The sequence below is a fragment of the Electrophorus electricus genome, chromosome 26 (assembly GCF_013358815.1).
Source record: "Electrophorus electricus isolate fEleEle1 chromosome 26, fEleEle1.pri, whole genome shotgun sequence".
Lineage (NCBI taxonomy): Eukaryota > Metazoa > Chordata > Actinopteri > Gymnotiformes > Gymnotidae > Electrophorus > Electrophorus electricus.
In genome coordinates this window covers 7181199-7203497 of record NC_049560.1, presented here as the reverse complement: position 1 = coordinate 7203497, position 22299 = coordinate 7181199, and the positions used below count along the sequence as shown (strand labels likewise).

Below are 22299 nucleotides of genomic sequence, written 5' to 3'. Positions count from 1 at the left end.
TGGATGAATAATTTAAATAGTGGATGTGAGACCAACTCCTCACTATTGTAAAGTAAGCAAGTCTACATGAACCATGGCATTCTGTCACCAGTTACCTTGAGGCCTGACTTTCGATAATACAAAATCAAAAGGCCCCTCAACACTCAAAAGTTGTACTTGCATGTAAAATAAAGACTGTTGAAATTTATTAACATTCTGCTTCTGAATTTAGATGATGTGTTGACATTGTTTATGTATTAATGTTTAAGTTCAGAACTCATTTGTAAAATTACTGTCAGCAATTAACAATAAGCTACTAAGAAATATTTGCATTATAAAAAATGTTACCTTAAGCAAACGCATTCACAGCTCACGCAATCAATATTACTACTTTAGAGCAGTATTTTTCTTTTCATTTCTTCTCTTCTTTAATGAACACCAATTATATCCTTAAACAAAAGCACAACAAATGACTGAGGGAACTTCAATCTCCTGTAAAGAGCCACATCAGATATATTCTTAATAGATATAGTCGCTCAACAAGCATTTGTGTATCCATAACATCTGACTGACATTTATGTGCCTGTTTAAGTACAATTAGCACTCTGGACTGAGTATTACTGCAACCCAGTTTTACCAATTTAAGGCCTCAGAGCACAATAATAGAGTAAAATCATCACTTCAAAGTTTAAGATGGACCCTGACTTAAACTAGACTTAAGCTGATATAGTCCTTTAGGAGTAATTCTCACAATGTTAAAGTGATTGCTGAATATACACTTTATAAAATGCTCCCCTCTCCACCACTTATTTACATGGTGGATCCAGGGGGTTCTTAAATCAAGTTCTCTGCTGTTTATTTACTCATTCTATAGTTGATTGAGGGATAGGCCATTGGGAGTGTGTTGGGGAAGAGAGGATGCTTTCACACAGAAGGAAAAATAGAATCGCAGTTCAGATTACTCGAAGGTCTCAGCAAGAATGCTTGCAATATACATACAGTACCATGCTTACGCTATTCGGTCTGTTCAAACCATTTTAGCGTTGGGAATCAGTGCCGTTGCCATTAATAGTCCATTCTACAACCACATCACCATAACCATTTGACCCACTCTACTAATTCACGTCTCAAGGTGATTCCGAGTCAAACAGGGTACAGCCATCATTCATGGATGATGCAGCAGAGGAAATAGATTACTGTTTGCACAGAAAATATACATGTCAAATTAACTAACTCCCTCCCCCCCCCAAAAAAAACCCCTAAATAAAATACTAAAATTATCTTAATTGAAAACCATGATATCAAATGCTATAAGCATGCCTCTTATTAAAGAGATTGGTGGAAGAGCAAAAACAATTCACAGTTATACTACTGTGTAAATCTATGCAAGTGTGTGTTCTGGTAGAGTACTGTAGTGAATGAGTGCTAACTGTAATAAGCATACACATGCGTTACTTTTTTTTTTTTTTTTTTTTTTTTTTAAAAAGAGAAAAGAAAAAAAATTCTGCACACATTGACTATTTCTGTCCACATCTTTGCACCATCTCCTGCTGTCCGAATAGGACACAATATCCCTCCTCACAAACTAAACAGTTTTGATTCTTCCATCTCGATTTCAATTTCCCTTGGGTAATTCTCAGGACTGACCTAGACTGCTGTGATCTTTTCATTGTCACCTGGATGTAGGAAAAAGGAAAAAACGTAGCCCGTTTGGATTCTGGATGCTCTCACTCTCTGGTTGGCGAAGGGCGGCTCCAGCGATGATTTGCCAGGAGATCCGATTGATTAAGTTAGCGGGTCAGGAGTGGCTGGGGTCAGAGTTCATGGGGTCAGACTGGGGGCACTTTGCGCTGCAGTAAGTACTGATGGATGTCGTCAGCATCCCGTTTGAGCCAGGCAGCGTTCAGGAGAATGTTCTCGCAGCACTGCTGGACCGTGCGCTCTGCTGCCGGCGCGGGGTGAGACTCAAAGAAACTCTGAGATTACAGACAAACAAGTGCAGAGGACTGAGGCTAATCTGCTGCAGCAAAGACATCAAACTATGTCAGCAGCAGTTAGCAACTATGAAGTCCATCTAAATCAGAATGTTTCAAAGCTGACTGAGATGATAGAAATTCACATAAAACTGACATCTATTCATATATAGAAAGTCATATAAATGCAACTTTAGTAAAGCCATTGTCTTTCAACCTTTATTTTAGGAGGAAAGAAACCATAAACATTTTCTTGAACAATCTAATGACTTGAAAAACTGAACCTGATGAATGATCTCATTCTTACCTTTACTTCTGTGGCCATTTTGTCAATTGCAAACCCATCAACTGTGAGCTGAAGAAAGAAACATACACCCATAAAACACCCCCCCCAAAAAAAAAACAAAAAAAAAAAACAAAAAAAAATAAAAAAAAAAAATATATATATATATATATATATATATATATATATATATATATATATATATATATATATACATATATATATATACACACATACATATACATACATATACATACATATACATACATATATATATACATATATATATATATATACATATATATATATATATATACATATATATACATATATATATATATATATATATATATATATATATATATATATATATATATATATATACATACACACACACACACATACATACATACATACATATACATACACAAAATATACACACACATTTATATATGTATGTATGTATGTATGTATGTATGTGTGTGCGCGCAAGGAAGGTGTCTATACATATATATTTATTGTACACACACACACAGTGTTTATTGTACGTACACATGTTTATTGTATACACGTATATAAGTGTGTGTATACAATAAACACGTGTGTGTGTGTGTGTGTGTGTGTGTATGTATGTATTTTATTGTACACACACACACACAGTTTTTTGTACACACAATCATAGAAACTCCACATAATGTGTTTAACAAATAACTGGAGGTACAACTGTCCAAACAGTACAAAAATATGCCAAATGCACCGATTCCTAATGGAAGCTAAAGGAAATTGATTAGTACTTACATAAACTGTTAGTGTGAAAAACAAGAGCATATTTTTTCAAGTTTCCAAGTGATCCTTCTCCAAATTATGAAACAGCGATTAGTGTGACACCTAGTGGCCACAATGCATCTGATTCTGTATTTAACATATTTTAAACATGTCTGACTCCATGTGGGGAAACCCACTCTGTGGAACATAGTCCCTGAAAGAACCAGTTTAATAAACAACTGATTATTCTTCTCCTCATGTGAGCTGCATCTTATAAAAACAATGTAAAAAATAAATACTTCCATAAATATTGTTTGCACTCTATGGTGGTGAAATGACCAAATTTTATTTAAAGGTTAGAGGTAAATATTTATTTAAATGTGACACAGTGCAAAATGGCAGCTGTGCAATCTGACTCACCTATATCAAAAGAAACTGCAGCATGAGTATCTGTTACTATACAAGATCTCAAAAATGGGAGTTATATTTGTGTTCTTGGGCTGAGAGAAAATTCCACACTCAACAGGAGAACAGGTTCATTCAAGCATTTAACTTTGTGTTCAGCAGACACAGCTAACGCACAAGCATGATCTCACAGTATAGTATTTTTAAATTACAAATGTGTTGATCCCTGGTCAATCTAACCCAATCTGATATGTGACGAGGCGGCATGTCCTGACAGACTACTTAAATGCCATGGCAAGTCAATCTCACCTTGATCAGTCGTGATATGAGGAATCCACCCTGGTAACGGTTATGAAGCTCCTCCCAATTGTCTTTCACAAATTTCCAAGCTGCTTTGCGGCCCTGCTTGCTGCTACCAGCCACACCCCCAATTACAGACACCGTGTCCTGTGGACGAACCTCATCCTGCAACGACATAGACAAGGACAGTGTCATTCAATGAAAGAGACAGAGGGAGATTAAAAAAACAAGCAAACACACTCTCCCACACTTCAAGGTAGTGTGGGCCTCAGCAATTTTTTCAAAGCAATATGCTTAGAATTTTGAACAGAGTTGCTTTTTTTAAATTTATTTACATTTACGGTGGTGTTTGTCCCAGACATTCTTTTGAGTGTGTCTAGACTCTACACTGAGGAGTCTACACTGAACAAAAAGGAACAAAATATATTCAGGAGGTTACATATATTTAACAGGGCAGGTGTCCAGACAAAAGATCCTAAAGCTTTCACCCCTAACATAAGCAATGCATTTTTAAAAAGGTTTTCAAAATAAAATGCAACCTTGTTTTTGCCCCAGAAATTTGTGGACAATGATTTTTCACTTTACTATGATAAAACACATCCAAACCAGTCTGCTTTCGTGTGGTAATTATGAATGTTTTTCTCTCACCGTTTACATTTATGGCATTTATCTGACGCTTTTTTCCAAAGCGACTTACAATTATGACTGAGTTAACATGTAACAGGATATATAACAGTTAACATGTAATGCACATACATACCGAAAGGGCAAAGTTCAGCACCCTCTGGATGAGCTCAGGAGCTGAGATAGCTCCCAGAACTCTCTCTATGCGATTCTTTTCCTCCTGCATGTCTGCTTGCTTATGCAGCTAGAGGGAGGGACAGGAGCAGAGCTCAAACTTAATACTCAGTCTGCAAGTCAAGCTAAAGAAACCATTACATTTTGCATTTGGTTGTATTTGTTTTAACTATATATTGTGGCCAACCTATTTATCTCTATATTGTGGTGCCAGGTTCAAAAATATGTGCCGACATTATGACCCCATTTCCCACAGCCAGATTAACCCTTAACCTAGACAAAATAAATTCCCAATGGCGATAAGTAACTGCAATTTAATTTCGTTCAACACTAAATATATTTCTGGCAAAATCCTATGGCCTTATGGTCTAGTCTAGGCTTAGACTTAATATAGGTTTGGGAAACTGGGCACAAGATGAGTTACCTTGAGCATTGTGTCCAACACTGAGCTGTCCCCATGCTTTAGAACTGTTAAGTAAACCTGGAATAACACAAAACACACCTGTACAAAGCTTCTCTTCTTTTCATGCAACATGCATGATTTGCAATCCATGTTCTCAAAAAAATCTGAAGAGGGAGGTCACGAATAAAGAAAAGGTATCTGATATGTCCCTAAAGGATGGCATAAGAAGCAGCTGCAGGCGAACCAAAAAAAGGATCTGAACGTGTTTGGCTGGGCAGGTCTTACTGGACTCCTGAGGTCTGCAGAGAGGATCTGCTTGCCTTCCACATGCTCCTTAAATCTCCTGCGTGCCTCCTCCAGCGTGGCTTTGTGTCCTGCTTTGCCCAGCTTCCCCAGAACTAAACCCCGCAGGAGAGCATCCAAGTGACCTGGCAAGACACGGTTCCAAAGGACATGTGCGCACACGCAGACAATGGGAAGTGAGTGTCTAACCTCTGGACCTTGAAATTAAAATCCAATCCTTTTGAAGTCACTGGTAGTTCAGTTAGGTTCAAATCACAGCGCTGAAGGTGCAGATACTACACATTTTCCATCTTCCCTTTATCCAGGAGCCAAAGTGAGGCCAAGATAAACATCACACTGCTACTGAAGTGCATTAGTGACACGCACCTTCCCCGGGCTTGCTGTCCCAGCCCAGCTTGAGGCCAATGGGGGTAAAGAGGTCTATGATGAACTCCTGGATGTCATCGTGAAAATCGGTGTGAGACAGTAATGAGGACAGAACTCCCAGGTTACAGCTCAGGTCACTCCACACTGTGTAGTTTGGCTCATTCACAAATGCCTCCATCACCTTCAGCACCTCAATCGTGCTGATCATCCCAGCACGAGACTGAGACACAGAGAGGGAGCAAAAGAAACAGACTATTCATTTCAACATCATACATACACACAAACGTAGAGAGTATAACACGGGAGTTCAGCTAGCTCCCGAAGTTGACATAGAAAAGTGCAAACAGTGCAACACTTTAAACGCAGGACATGGATAAGAGACAATAGGCATATAGTTAACTGGTGAGAAAACTTAAGGCAATGAGAAGATTTGACCAAGACTATTTGGTCCGTTTTGGCATTCATGGGGCGCAGGTAGGTGAGCTAGAATGCAACACGAGCCCATATTCTTCTAGTCATAAATGACTCAGAAAAGTAGTAACAAGGGATACAAATGGAATTCTTACAACTGTGCTTATCTTTACTTTGTCCACTTGTTACAATCATGAGTCACAGCAATAAAGCTACAGAACCAAACAGCCTGCGTATCAGCACGTGTGGCTTGCAGCGGTGTGTCAGCATGTGTCAGAGGTTGTGTAAGAGATAAAGAAGCTCTTATAGATAGGTTAATCTATAATGCATCACATGTCTCACTAGAGAAAAGAGATCATTCTGCAGGCCCAGGCGGTCCACAGGAAGCAAGGTGAGGTCTCGGATGCCAGGCAGGAAGCTGTCCAGCATGGCTGAGCTGTATTGGATTCTGTAGAACCCCACTGTGCCTGGATTTAGCTGTAGAGAACAACAAAAACACAATAAGGCACACACTAGTTTTGCAATAAAAATTTCTGTTTCAAACATGAATTTGGTTAAACATGTGTTCATATTGATATAAGTGTCTTAGTGTTACATGTATGGAGAGAAAGACAAAAAGTACTGACTTTGACCCATTTATTTGGGGATAAGCTGGGGATCGTGATGTTAATCTCAGGGTGTTCCATCAGCACATTCATCTTAGAGCAGCTGGGGTCTTCACTGGTGCAGATGCTGATAGGGACCATCCAGGTGGGGCATTCTTCACCTAACATACCCCCCAACACACAGATACACACTCAGCTATGGGAGACTGCTTTTCATTGCTTTTCGCTTCATTCATCACAGACCTCATTTAGTTTTTGTGAAGCATGACAATGCCAACAGTGACAAAATGACAGCAACAACATAAATCCTGCTATAAACAGGATCCAGATCTTAAACCTCAGCTTTGAATAATGCATTAGTGTATTAAGTGTTGGTATAGGTGTCACTGTACCATTGTCAACAAACTCATGTCAAGGAGACAAAAGCACAAATCTGAATCAAACTACAGTACCCAAGTCAAAGTATCTTGATAAATGCAAGACAGACCTAAGCAGAAAGAACTACAAGATCCTGCCAGCTTTAAAAGAAAGACATCTAAGAATGATATAAAACCTATTTTTCAGCCACAAAAACTGCTACATGAATGCAAGTGTTCATGACAACTCTAGAAAGTAGCTTAAGGCAAACATACTTTGACAAGAGAAGGAAAAAAAACCCAAAAAAAAAAACACACACACACACACACACACACACACACACACACACACAGACACCTTTCTGAAGGGTGCATGCACAGAACATTCTATGCAAATTCATGGCACAAATTCCAATTCCCCACCCCCCACATGTGACGACATATGGCGGAACTGCATTCACAGTGATGAGACATATGCCATTTAAAATTAAGAATGTGAAAAGCCAAGGCAAAAAGATCAGTTCTAAGGAAAAAAACATTAGAATTCAGCAAAAAGCCTCTAATATAAACATGGCTTGAATCTGTTTATACTAAAGTGTGCTGTATAATGATAATGAATGCGGGTTTCTCAATAACAGTTGTGCAGCATTTGCTCATTTTCAAATCAATGCTCCAAAAAATGCCTTAGGCTTATAGACAACAGTGTCATTCCTGTGCTGCTCAAATAGTGACAATTCACAACAGACACTTAAGACTACCTTTCAGTTGAAAGTTATTTTAACATTTGAATAAAGCAAAAAAAAATGTTTATTTCAAAGTCCACTAAAGCAAAATGCTGCACTACACTGTAAACACAAATGTTGAGACTACTATGAAGCATCAGGAGAATCAAAAGCCAATGGACTCAAAACTTTACTGGGTTCTGATAATATGAATTTAACTTTTGATTTGATTTGTACATCTTACCACTGTGGGGTCCACTAGCACAGAACTTCTTCTGCGAGATCTTCAATGCCCGGTCATCACCTTGCTAAAACAAATAAATATATTACTGGTATACATTCAATAAGAGACCAGAATGCCACCAATGAGTTTTTAAACATTTCGGCAGTAGAATCAGTAATTTAATATTACTCATTAATGAATTCCATTTATTAAGCCATTTTATTCATGCTAAAAAAGTTGTGTTTCATAAATCTAATTTCTCATAACTACTCTGTTAATCAAAAAGCAGATTTTTGTAAATCCATTGACCAGAAACACACACAACCATTTAAAGAATTTATATTTGGTTTTTGACAGAGCAGTATATGGATGCCATATCCTTCTATAAGCCATTGCAAGTTCACACACTCACCAGGCCTACTACATCACACTAAAACGTAGGAGTAATTGTGTGTAAGCGTCCAAGTTATCAGTAGGCTTATGGCACTTTGCCAAATCTCTTTACTGAGGTTGCTTATCCTGCCCTTGTAGCCCACCAGTCAGTCTACAATTTGGTTCTATTCAAGCAGACAGAAAGCCAGCTAGGTCCTTAAAAGCTAGACAGGAAGCTTTGGGCAGAATTACAGCACCTGCTCCTGGTCCACCACAATAATAGGGAAGCCCATTTGTTTGGTCCAAGAGCTCATCACTGCAGCAATGGGTTTCCCACTAGCCTGTTCCAGACAGTCCCACAAGTCCTCTGAAAAAGACAAGGAGAGAAAGAGAGAATCAGAATTGCATAGATAAGGAACACGTAAGTCAAATAAACAGGAGGAAGAAAGGCAAAATTGAGAGTCAGAGGGCAGGGAGAGAAAGACTGGATTTATGACCGTCTCTACTACAAATATGAACCTAATTAAACACCAGCCCTGTAGCTCTTCCACACAATACAGTAAGCTGGATTGTAGACTTGCTCGAACCCCTACTCTGGCTTGCACACCCCTGTGCTGATTGAGCAATCCAACATTTATTACATACCAAATACTCAAGTTCTTTGTTTTGACACAAGCATAGAAACGACATGAATATTTCTAAACATGGCAATCTAGCTCCACATTCTTTATACAACACATTTACAGCATTTAACTGACGCTTTTATCCAAAGCGACTAACAATTATGACTGAACACAACTTGAGCAATTGAGGGTTAAGGGCCTTGCTCATGGGCCCAACAGTGACAACATGGTAGTTGCGGGGAATGAACTGACAACCTTCTGATTATTAGTTAAGTACCTTAACCACTGAGCAACCACTCTCAGTACAAAGCCAAGTCCAGGCTAAAGAGGTAACTATTATAACAATCTTGACATATTTGTTTGTGTGGAAAAAAATTTTTGTGAAAAAAGTGTGTGCTCTTATAATAAATATTAGTCACCTGTGCTGACCATGTGAGCTGACCACTAACATGCACTGTGAATCAGAGACCCCTTCTCTTTTCCACTTAGCACACATCCAATAAACAATACATCTTTTACCTGTGGATGCGTTTTTGTGTTGAAACTTTAAAAGGTATGTGTTCATTCCCTTCCTAAAATCCTAAAAGCACAGGGAAAAAAAGTTATTTGTATCCAATGTCATCATCAAATGAACATTAGTTCACAGGAAGTGTGAACTTTGATGCAGCAAAAATCATTTTACAGATTGCAGATCTAAAGCGATTACATTTCAATAGTAAGTGATAACCCTGAATAAATGGGTCAGGTAGCATGCTATTCCTCCATCTTGAGAATATAGACTGTAGGGATCAGTGTTAAGATAGAAAGGTTCCTGTGCTTGTGATGGGTGTGTAGGACTCTCGTGCCCAGGCTTACCTCATCTCCTATGTAATTGTGTAGCATACGTATAACAGAAGCGCCTTTGCTGTATGATATGGCATCAAAGATTTCATCCACTTCCGAAGGATGTCCTACGTTAACCTACCAGTTAAGACACACAACCTCATTTCATATGGCTAAATTTTGGGCTAGAAGGCAAACACACTAACACACTCATGTAGACAGATGTAAACTTCAAAGCCATGCAGCTTTATATACATATTTTATATGCCCTACTACAGACAGAAGAACCTTTGGAATATGCGAATAACTGGGCATTTCAGACTCAGAAATGGGAGGTTAAGGTTGTAAGGTATTATGGGTGAATTCTCACACACCTCAATGGGGTGACTGTTATCAAGAGCATCCAGATCGAGAGCCCTGGTGTAGTCAGCCGACACAAATTGTGTCCAGATGTCATACTCAGGGAAACAGTGATCCACGCAGAGGTACTCTATCCATGATGCAAAGCCCTCATTAAGCCACAAATGGGTCCACCATTCCTGTAACCCAAAACAATTTATATACACACACACACACACACACACACACACACACACACACACACACACACACACACACACACACACACACACACACACACACACACACACACGATATGGAGGAGACATTATTCTACAATCTAATGCAAATAAGCAAGTACATAGTCTGAACAGGGCAATTATAGTGAAGAAAACAAAAATTTAGCATAAAACCTAACTTGTAGTAACTTAATATATTAAAAAAGACAATACATATATCAGTGGTGCGCAGTCAGGCCTTTATAACCCTTCAGAGAAGGGGGTAACAAAAATGTGTATGGAGGGAAAAAAACAACAACAACAACAACAAACAAACGAAATCTGAAAGGTTCAGTAATGTAGGTCTATTAGCAAAATCACAGGAAAATCTGACTAATTGGATTTCTAATTTTCACTAAGGAGGCTGGCCCATACCTGTCTAACCCCTTCTCGGTATTCTGAAGGGGCTATGCATATTCGTTATTTGATTTTTTTTTAAACAAAACAAACAAACAAAAAACCTACACAACACGTCACTTTCTATGCACATGGTAGTTTAGTTAGTCAACTTTGGATTTTAACTGCAAATGAGAGATATTGTAGCATAATTGAATTGCCCAACTGAAAAGCCTTCATCAAAAGATACCATTCAATGAGAAACACAATAATTCAGAGAGGTGGGCCAACTCCACCTATAAATCTTTGTCAGAAAGGAAAAAGTTATGTACGTGTTTTCTACAAGCCAAACCCCTGGCAAACAGCCAAGCCTGCAGCATAATTTTCTGTCCAAGGAGTGTAGGATGGACTTTATCTTCAAATGGGCCAAATGGACTGGTGAGGTTGGTGTTTATCTAAATGTTTTGGCCCTGGCATACTGTATGCATACAAAATGAGTGATCATACTTGAAGGTTGTACTTTTTGCACTGCATTACACAGAAAATTACGCTACAAAAAAACAGAAATGATGAGCTCGAACATACATGCTAACTATGTGGCATTAACAAAATTGGGGGGGAATAGGAGTATCCTTTGTATGTTCTGCAAGCCACTGACAGACATGCATACAGACAGACACAAATACTATTAGTAGCACTAATACTTAATTTGTACTTATGTAATTATACCAAACATAAGCATAGTCACTGATAGTCAGTAAAGTAGACTTGGAAAAATCCACACACTACTCACCATAGTAACCAAATTCCCAAACCACTGGTGAGCAAGTTCATGGCCCACCACGAGGGCCACCCACTGGCGCGAGGATGCACACGAGTTCCTTGGGTCGATCAGCAAAGCAGTCTCCCTAAAACAAACATCACAGTTGCATCAAAAGAAAATGAACAGGTCAGCACATACACTAAGGTTTGCTTCTGTAAAATGCATTTAAAAATGACTTAAAATAAGAAGGCAAAAAGAGGAATTCAAATATGTTTGAATAGGAATTCAGAATGAATTTTTTTAACATAAAAAGACACCCCCCCCCAAAAAAACCCCCACCCCACTGTACCTGTAAGTAACAAGGCCCCAATTTTCCATGGCACCTAAATACAAAGGGAAATGTTACACTGCATAATCACAGACTTCATTGCGAAATCAGAAATTTATCCAAACTTATTACAGGAATTTATTATAGGAATGAAAAAATTCATACCAGCAGCAAAATCAGCAATAGCTATGAGATCAATTTTAGGCAATGGATAAGGAACATTGAAATAGTCTTTGTAGAACGGTAATGTCTTTGTAGCCACCTAAAAAAAGAAAGAAAGAAAAGAAAAACAAGATTTCATGCCAATTTGTCATGACAGTGCAGGTTGCTAGTCTGACCATGACGTTACTAGAGAGGTAGCTATAATGGCTAAGAATTGGTTGTGTTAATTTTGGTCTAAATTCTAACTGCGCTCAATGGGAGGTCTGTGTGCATTATGTCAGATGGCAAATTTTTTTACTGTCTTATAGTCGATTGAAATGAAATGCAATTCTTTAGCACACCAGGACAGAAAAAAGATGGAAAAGATTCCTCACCTCCAGTGCAAACTTCCCTTGTTCTGCTTTCCCCAACGGTGTATACACGCGGACCGTCACACCATCAGACGACTGGCTCTCCACGAAATCGTACTCACCGATGACAAATGCTACCAGATATGTGGACATGATGGGTGTGGTGGCAAACTTCACCTCCACGAGACTGTCATCTTCTGGATATGGCTTTCGATCGATGACATTCTGTATGGAAAAAAGTGCCATAAAGCTAAGCAGAAAATAGAGCTGAAGGAAGAGTTCCCTGTCGCCATTTCTATGTCGTGTATGTAAGTTCTTAACCTGCTTAATTCATTAGAGGACATTTATGAACAAAAGGTTCCTAACTTCTCCTCATATCATGTCTATTAACCACTGTAACTGGAATGCTATGTTAATCAATAGTAAAACTAAAGCTGCACCAACATTACACTGCCAGACTTAATCAACTGCATTAAATACTACTGATTTTAAACACATGACATAAAATATGAAAATAAGGTCTATACATTCAACATACAAGCTTTGCATTATATATATAAACAATCTTTACGTTAAACAACCAATATACTTCTTTAACACTTGGAGAGAGCATTAAAAGGTATACAGAGCATTACAGAATGACCTGCATTTCCTGGAGGAAGTACAATGCCATTCAGCTAAGGTTGCGCAACACAACACAAGCGTGCTCACTCGCTTGCCTACATGCTAGGAAACACATAGGCCTCACTGAACAGTGTGAACCTTTCTGTCTGGGATCCATTGTTTCTAGAGGGGCAGACACATACCATATTTGACAAGGCTACCCGGTCCTTGGGGATAATGAGCGTGATGTCAAAGGTGGCTTTGATAGCTGGCTCATCCCAGCATGGGAAAGCACGACGAGCGTCTGTGGCCTAAGGGCAGAACAAGAGAGCAAAGGTCACAGAGGTTTAGTTATGCTACCACAACAAAAGCTCAGTATAGACTTGCAACAAAAAACATGCACACACACATGGTTTTGAATGGTGAATAAAAGCAGAGGTTTTCTTCTACATCTCTCATTTCTCAACTTCTGAACCTACAACTATTCTTCCTGACGGTTCAATGGCAAGCTAGCTATTCATTAATCCCTCAGAGGGATATTACAACAATATTCACATTACTAATTTAAGGGTTCAGTTGAAAACTTCTAGCTGAGGTTTGGATGAAATGAGGAAATGAAAAGGAAAAAGAAAATGGCAAGTTAGTTAAAAAAAAAACAAAAAAACGTAACAAACCTAGAAACCCCCCCCCACAAGGACTAAATAAAGAGTATAAAGATAACAGCTCTGTGAGGGATCTACCTCAAACTGTGTGACAGCAGCATGGCGGATTTCTCCTGAAGGAGTTGCATATTTGCTTCTGTAGAACCCTTTCATTTTGTCATTCAACTCTCCAACAAAGTCAATCTTCAATGTACCTGACCCTAAAGATTAGGCAGAAAACAGGCATGTTGGAGAAGCTCAAAATATATTTGTGGCAGAATCACACTATATGAACAAACAGTCAGATAAAACAGATTATTAGGGAGATGAAAGATGAAATAATTCATGCTTTGACAGGGAGTTGATTAATCTTTAACCTTATTAAAAGAATTACCATAGTAACTCAGTATATGGCACAGATAAGCATCTGCCACAGAGACTGCGGGCGTTGCTGTGATGTTTACCTTTCTGAAGAGCACTGGGGAATGACAAAGTGACCTTCTCATCCTCGTTCTGATAGTTGAATCCTGTAGCATTAATTTCTAAGACAAGCAAAAACCCCAGATAGTATAAAAGAAATATCAGTGGACAAGACCATACAAATATATCATGTTATTCAAAATCTGATCCACAGAAAACAATCACAAGATAGGAGGTTAAAATCACTCCAAGTGCTATACCTTCTAAATGATGCCCAGACAGAATGCAATAAAACTAAAAGCCCCAAATCCAAACTGAGCTTTATTATATGTACATACAGAATACATGAAGCACATGCAAGGTCAGGCACAGACATTTTGACTGCATGCTCACCTTCCCCCCCATCTGGTGCAAAAGACGCAGTGATAATGTCTATATCAGCGCAGTTCATCACAATCTGGTTTGTCCCTTGTGTAACCTGTAAACAAAAACAAAACAAAGAACTGTTGTCTCTGTGCCATAAAACATTTTTGGAAATAATGATGCAGGTCTACAGTCATTGAAAACATATTTCCCTCAATCATTTCTGTTTGTGTTTAACTAGCAGTAACCATATCTGATAGCCAAAAGTGAATGACAATTATTCATTTTGCCAAAATATACCATGGAATAGTGTTTACTTCTGCTCAAGTCTGCTTGCATACACCAGACAGATGCAACACAAACCATCTTTTGAAAAATTAAAGATCTATCCAACAAAGGTCGAGCTCCACAGACAATTTCCACACTAATGATATCTTGCCTTGTTTACTTTCCAGACCCACTAAAGCAAATATATCCACTTGGCTTGATCGACACCAGAGAGGCAAAAAACTATTAGCCAAGCTAGCTCTGGATTCAGCTCTGCACATTTATGTTTCAGATGGGACTAATCTGAGTGCACTCACTCTGCTACCTGTAGTCTTACTCTGGGGTGGCATAAAAATGACCTACCGGGTCCCTCATTGCCTGAAACCACACTACTATGTATTTTTCAAATGTGTCATCTCAGAGAAAAATAATACAATAATCGATTTCATCTGAATAATCAGACATTTATTAGCTCACATAATTCTTTGCAGATGGGCTACACCAAACTGCAGGAAAGATGAAAATCAAAGCTATTTATTTTATTTAGTATGTTTTACAAACAGGACTTGCAAAGAGGTTAAAAAGAAAATTAAATTTGATGTGGCAAGATGACATGACTCTCCATGATTTGTTCCAACATATACTGCTATTTATTCAAGAAAACCAGAAAAACACTGTTAATACTTAAAAATAAAAGCTAAGGAATGTAGAATATTTCCCCTTATACATAACTGATAAAGATGTTGTTTCAAAAGTTATTTAAAACAATGTATTCTTAAAGTAATAAAATTTAAAAAGTGTCTTTGATACTACCTTTAGTCTCTTCCAAGGGTCCCTAATATGTTCTTAAGGTTTTTTATTAGGCAGACCAATTTCATAAGATCTTTTTTTTGGTTTGTTTTTTGGACACAAACACTTTGCTACTGTTCAGTCTTTTGAAGTATAATTTGTATTTTGCACCAAGCCAGTCTGTGTAGTCTATAATTAAATGTGTTGAATACTTTTAAATACATAGAAACCTAAATAGGTTCTGCAAAGAGCTGAACCCGAAAATATGGGCAGTTACACCCCTAATAATTAAGTTTTATTGTTTTAAAAGTTCACAGCAAAGCCGACATGCAACAGAATATAGCCTATGACATTGCGATTCTTCATGTCAATGACAGACAGGGATAACATAAGATAGCTGGCTAGCGAGTTTTGATTTACTGTCAACGGGTGTTAATGTTATGGAAATATGTTATATAAGTATCATGTACATAGCACAAGTTCCTGTTTATTTTTAGTGGGTGGATTAAAGAGACAAATCAGCGTTTTTAGCAGGTTTTGTAGCTTTTACATTTGTAAGCATGCTTGAGATTCCATAAAGATAATCAGTGATAAAGTGTAGGACATTGTATTCAATCACATTTTAAGTATTTCCAGAATACCTTTGCTAGCAGTGCTTATACTGCTTAAAACACCATAAACTTAAATGTTATAAGTGACTCTTTTAGCTGGTGCTTATACTTTAAGCAATAGTCATCTGACATTTTCTCTTGAATTTGATCGGTTAAGAAACAGGAAAAGGTCACCAGTGGAAGCTGCTGTGGCCTATGGAACTGAAAAATACTGAGCCACAATCATAATACTGTTTAGTGCGAGTTAACCAACCAAGCCACAAATCCCACTATTATTCTTGGTAAATCAGATGCTGCATACTTAATCTGGATATGGATAATTTTACAAATACCCCCAGTCTCATCCTCAAGTGGTGATTTATCACATCCAAACTAAGACAAAGATAAACAGGATAGAAGGAAATGCACTGTTATGGGTTTAAAGCATGAAAACCACAGAGAACTCAGATGACATGAAGCTTTAGCACACAGAGGCAATGAGACATGTGATACCCAGGCACATTTAGTTTCCATGTTTTCTAAATATAACCCATTTTTGACTGAGTGTAATGATAATGTCTGTGGCATTATGGGGGATGTTGTTAACCTCATGCTCAAGTAAGACATGGCACAGAGGCCACTGAATTAAATAGCAGGGGGAACTGTACTATAGGGTTACATTAGGGTGAGGAGAAAGTGACTTAACAGGTCATTGTAGTTGCCTTTTAAAATATTTAGGCTACACAATGTTTTGCAAAAATAAATATTCATAGAACTCTGTAACAGGCAGTTAGAGAGAGAAAGCACAAGGCTGCATGTGCGGTGAATGTGGAAATAAGATGTAATAAAAGATTACTAAAGTGTCATCAGCATATTAGTATTTTCTCTTAACAGTTTGTTTTGGTAACCACTGGTCTGTGTACTGGTTCGTGTCTTAAAAATAACCAGAATCAAATTCCAACAAATGAATCAATTAGTTGCTGCACATATTTGTCAAAAGCCAACAAAACATTTATTTAATCCTACCGCTTGATTTTGACTTATATTTGACTTAAAAAACCTCAAATTTACATATCACCTAAAACCAGCTAATCAGACTCCAGCAAATCATCTCACACTATAAGCGAAAATACAAGTTCCCGATGCTTGCTCTACCTCCTTATTCGAAATGCACGTGTCAAAGTGAAACGAGTGAAGTATGCAACTACCCGTTTAAGCCTGCTTTCGCTGCTTATACGTGAGGCTGTTTTATTCTTTCAGATATGTAACATTAAACTAAGGCTAACTACCAGCTAAGTAGGTGTGACTCAGTATTTAAAAAACATGCCACACGAATAACCTTTTGACAATGTTCAAGCACCGTTTTCCCATTAGAATTGTATAACTAGTGTGCAAGAAAAGTCTAGTCGGCTGGATCGCCTAACCAGAGAGCTTCCAATAAACCTTAATGCTGAAATGTCCTCACTGTAACGTTACAGGAGGGCTCAAACACACTCATCATTATGCTGGAATGGGAGATGACGTGTTGACCTGGCCACCTACACTGTCTAACAATCTCCAGCTAACCTGCTGGGTCACAACATACTTGCTAGCTAGGTATCGTTAGCCATCAGTCTGTAGCTCCCGTTCGTTTCTACTGAAGGCTTCAAGCAAACTGGTTAGTAGTTAGCAAGTAGCATAGCTAAGACTCAACATAGCGAGCGTGCAGCTAAGTAGCTTAGCAGCAAGAGTAGTTATTAAATGACTACCACATCGTTTACCGACTTGTATTAACAGCTCCATTGTAAAATGCATTACGTTAAAAAATTCGTTATAAACCGATTACCTCCACCGCTGCTTCCAATTTGCCCTCAAAGGTGAAGTCGATTAGGTCGGGCTTCAAACACAACCCGTAGTTCACAGGGTAGACGTCAGTGGGCAACCGTACGAAGGGCCTCCTCTCGGGCATGGTGACTAAATGTGGACTGTTAGCAGTAGCAGAGAACGTTCGATATCTAATTATTAGTGTATTTACTCTTAAATGCAAGGAAATCGTTTTTCTGGGTATGACTTGTCGAACGACGGACAGAGACCCTTGACGGCTCAGAAACCGCAACATAAAATCGTGAGATATGTTGCTAACTCCCGTCCTCCCCTCTCACTTCAAATCGACCGAAATAGCTGGACGTGCGCTCTCACGTTAAAGTTACGTCATCGCGTAAAGGGCCCCCATAATATGACGTAAATGCTAGAACTGGAAGTTTATTGTAGATGTAAATTTTGCATAATTTCAATTTAAAGCAAACATTGTATATACAAATAATTAAAAATAAGATATATATGCTGCAAAACATGAAACCGAGACCATGTAATATTTCAATTATATGCTATTGTGAGGGTAGAGGTATTCACTACATTTACACATAACACAATTAGGACAATTATTGCTATAAGAAGTTTTGGATTGAGACAATGGTTCAGGTTCAAATAATTCTTTAATTATTGTGCTATTACCATGTTGTTACCATGTTATTACTATGTTATTGCCATGTTCCTATGCTATTACAACGTCGTTACTATGGTGTTGCCAGGTGGTTACGATGGTTTTACTGTGTTTCATGGGATTTTACCATATGGTTATGCTATTACAATGCTACTATGTTATTGCCATGTTATTACTATGTTATGACCATGTTATCGCTATGTTATTACATCTTATTACTATGTTATTACCATGTTGTTACTATGCTATTACAATTTGGTTACTATGGTGTTACCACATGGTTATGATGGTTTTACTGTGTGTTTCATGGGATTTTACCATATGGTTATGCTATTACAATGTTACTATTTTGTTGCCATGTTATTACTACGATATTACCACGTTGTTTCTATGCTATTACAATTTGGTTACTATGGTGTTACTATGTGGTTATAGTGGTTTGACCATGTGTTTCATGGGGTTTTACCATATGGTTATTATGCTAGTACCATGTTATTACAATGTTGTTACTATACTATTACAATGTGGTTACTATGGTGTTACTACATGGTTATGGTGGTTTTACCATGTGTTTCATGGTGTTTTACCATATGGTTACTATGCTATTACTATGTTGTTACCATGATACTACTACGTTATTACTATGTTATTACTATGTTATTACCATGTTATTACTCTGTTACCATGTTACCTCATTATTAAGGTTTTACCATACGTTTAAGGAGGTTTTATGTATGGTTATGTTGGTATCATGTTATTACTATGCTATTACCATGTTGTTACTATGCTATTACAATGTGGTTAATATGGTGTTACCACGTGGTTATGGTGGTTTTATTGTTTGTTTCATGGGATTTTACCATATAGTTATGCTATTACAACGTTACTATGTTGTTGCCATGTTATTACTATATTGTTGCCATGTTATTACTATGTTATTACAATGTTGTTACTATACTATTACAATGTGATTACTATGGTGTTACCACATGGTTACGATGGTTTTACCGTGTGTTTAATGGGGTTTTACCATATGGTTATGTTGTTGCCATGTTATTACCATGTTACTATGTTATTGTTATCACCATGTTATGATGTTATTAATATTTTATTACCATGTTGCTAGTTGTCATCTTAATAACATGGTAATAACAATGTTATTAATGTTATTACCATGTTGTTACTATGCTATTAGAATGTGATTACTATGGTGTTACCATGTGGTTATGATGGTTTTTTCGTGTTTAATGTGGTTTTACCATTGTTATTATGCTATTACATGTTGTTACATGTTATTACTGTGTTATTACCATGCTATTATTATGTTACCAGTGAGCACGCAATTAAAGAACTTTACTAACATTTTATATATGATTTAAACATGTCACTCAGTTGCTTTGATGGTAATTGAATTTTCTATGACAAAATCTGAAGTTATCTTATACCGGAAGCATGTTTTAAAAGGCGATTTAAAAGGACAGGCCTGATTGTTGTGGAAATTTACCAGAAAAACAAGGTGTCTTCAGTGTGGGATTTTTGGCGAATGGGTGCATGTAGATATCTGAAAATCAGTAAGCAGGTACTTGTATTAGTCCTAAGAAATGTTATGTTGATAAATGAACTGTAATTTAAGAATATTTGATGCTGTCAAGTGATTTATTTGAATATGCCTGGGACTGCACTTGGACATTGGTGCAGGAGAAGGTAGCTATATAGCGAGCGTGCAGCTAATTAGCTTAGCAAGAGTAGTTATTAAATGATTACCACATTGTTTACTGACAATAGAAACATTGTAAAGTGCATTAAGTTAAAAATTTGTTATAATCCAATTACCTCAACCGCTGCTTCCAATTTGCCTTCAAAGGTGAAGTTGATTAGGTCGGGCTTCAAACACAACCCATACTTCAAAGTTTAAAGTTAAAAGTTAAAAGTTCAAAGAGGTTTTATTGTCATTTCAGCTATATACAAGTACACAACAAAAACGAGACAATGTTCCTCCAGTACCATGGTGGAACACAAAACAACAGTGCAACAGACAATATGCTACACAAGTGCAAACAGTCAATATAGTGCAAAAATGTCATTAAATAAACAATAATAAATACAGGACAGGACAAATAAAAAATGAGTAGACAGTGCAATTATTTAGTCCAGTACACAGTACTGGGCATATGTAAAGCGAGTTGTGCATAGGAATCAGTGACATGCTACCCTGAACATAGCAGTCACCGGTAGCAGCCAGAACAGTTCAGAGTACAGTGCTGGTTTAGTACAGTACTCTAGCAGCAAGTAGGATAATGTGCAAGTCTGGAACAGTAGTGCATAGTTTATTAGTGTGATGTTTGACTTCAGCACTAGTCCGATGCAAAACAATGTGTAAGTGTGTCTATATGTATGTACGTACGTACATACGTATGTGTGTGCGTGTGTGTGTGTGTGTGTGTGTGAGAGACTGTGTATAAGCATGTATAAAAGTGCCCATTTTGGAATCTGAATTGGAATTGGAGTTAGCCAGAGTTCAGGAGTCTAATGGCTTCTGGGAAGAAGCTGTTGCACAGTCTGGAGGTGCAGGACTGGATGCTGCGGTACCTTCTTCCAGATGGCAAAAGGGTGAACAGTTCATGTGAGGGGTCTTTCACAATGTTGGTGGCCTTCCGGATGCAGCGTGTTATGTAGATGTTCGTGATGGAGGGAAGAGAGACCCCAATTATCTTCTCAGCTGTTCTCACTATTCTCTGGAGGGTGTTGCGGTCAAAGGCAGTGCAGTTCCCAAACCAGGTAATGATGCAGCTGCTCAGGATACTCTCTACAGTACCTCTGTAGAAGGTATACAGGGTAGATGTCAGTGGGCAACTGTATGAAGGGCCTTCTCTCAGGCATGGTGACTAAATGTGGACTGTTAGAAGTAGCAGAGAACATTCAATATCTAATTATTAGTGTATTTACTCTTAAATGCAAGGAAATCGTTTTTCTGGGTATGACTTGTCGAATGACAGACAGAGCCCCTTGATGGCTCAGAAACCGCAACATAAAATCATGAGATATGTTGCTAACTCCCATCCTCCCTTCTCACTTCAAATCGACTGAAATAGCTGGACGTGCGCTCTTGCGTTAAAATTACGTCATCATGTAAAAGGCCCCCATAATATGACATAATTACTAGAACTGGAAGTTTATTGTAGATGTAAACTTTGCATAATTTTAATTTAAAGCAAATGTTGTATATACAAATAATTAAAAATAAGCTATATATGCTGCAAAACATGAAATCGAGACCATGTAATATTTCAATTATATGTTATTGTAAGGTGAGGGTAGAGCTATTCACTACATTTACACATAAAATTAGGACAATTATTGCTATAAGAAGTTTTGGATTGAGACAAAATGGTTCAGGTTCAAATAATTATATTGTTTATAAAAAATCAGATTGGTTGGGTGCATGGGTGGTGGGGCACTGATTTCAATGATGTTTCTGTGAATGTCATTCAAGATGATGTCACTGCATCATTAATGTTTAACTGCTATAATTTCTGATGTTATTAGGTTTGCATATGATGCATTAAAATGTGAAATAGCTTGTGTTGCTCATCTGCAGTCTTGGATGATTACACAGTGCTATAACACACCTGGATTGACATATCAAGTACCGAGACACAGTTGGGTGTTTTGACTGAACTGTAAAGTGTGCTGGGAGTGAAATACGTAACACTATAAACTTATTCCTGAGTGACTATTTAAGTCTGTAGGTAAACTCAATTATATGCTCTGTTTCTTCTTACTTATGTATAGCTTACTCCCCTGAAAGTTCAGTACATGATACATGTAGACTACCCATATGTTTGACTAAACTTCCACTGTTTGAAGGGCAATATTACT

At 37.8% G+C, this 22299-nt stretch overlaps 1 protein-coding gene across 1 annotated transcript; it reads right to left on the bottom strand.

Moving 5' to 3' along the window:
* Nucleotides 1-382: 382 nt before the first annotated feature.
* On the bottom strand, nucleotides 383-18099 carry npepps (aminopeptidase puromycin sensitive). Its single transcript, XM_035523264.1, has 23 exons — nucleotides 17764-18099; nucleotides 14323-14407; nucleotides 13974-14051; nucleotides 13609-13730; nucleotides 13072-13179; nucleotides 12290-12490; nucleotides 11919-12015; nucleotides 11775-11808; nucleotides 11456-11570; nucleotides 10084-10248; nucleotides 9743-9847; nucleotides 9407-9467; nucleotides 8522-8631; nucleotides 7914-7977; nucleotides 6613-6752; nucleotides 6329-6463; nucleotides 5576-5795; nucleotides 5192-5334; nucleotides 4928-4984; nucleotides 4466-4573; nucleotides 3715-3870; nucleotides 2260-2307; nucleotides 383-1955 (listed from the first exon to the last, which is right to left on the bottom strand). The coding sequence occupies exons 1-23, from the start codon at nucleotides 18034-18036 to the stop codon at nucleotides 1809-1811; spliced, it is 2772 nt and encodes a 923-aa protein (XP_035379157.1). The 5' UTR covers nucleotides 18037-18099; the 3' UTR covers nucleotides 383-1808.
* Nucleotides 18100-22299: the final 4200 nt, after the last annotated feature.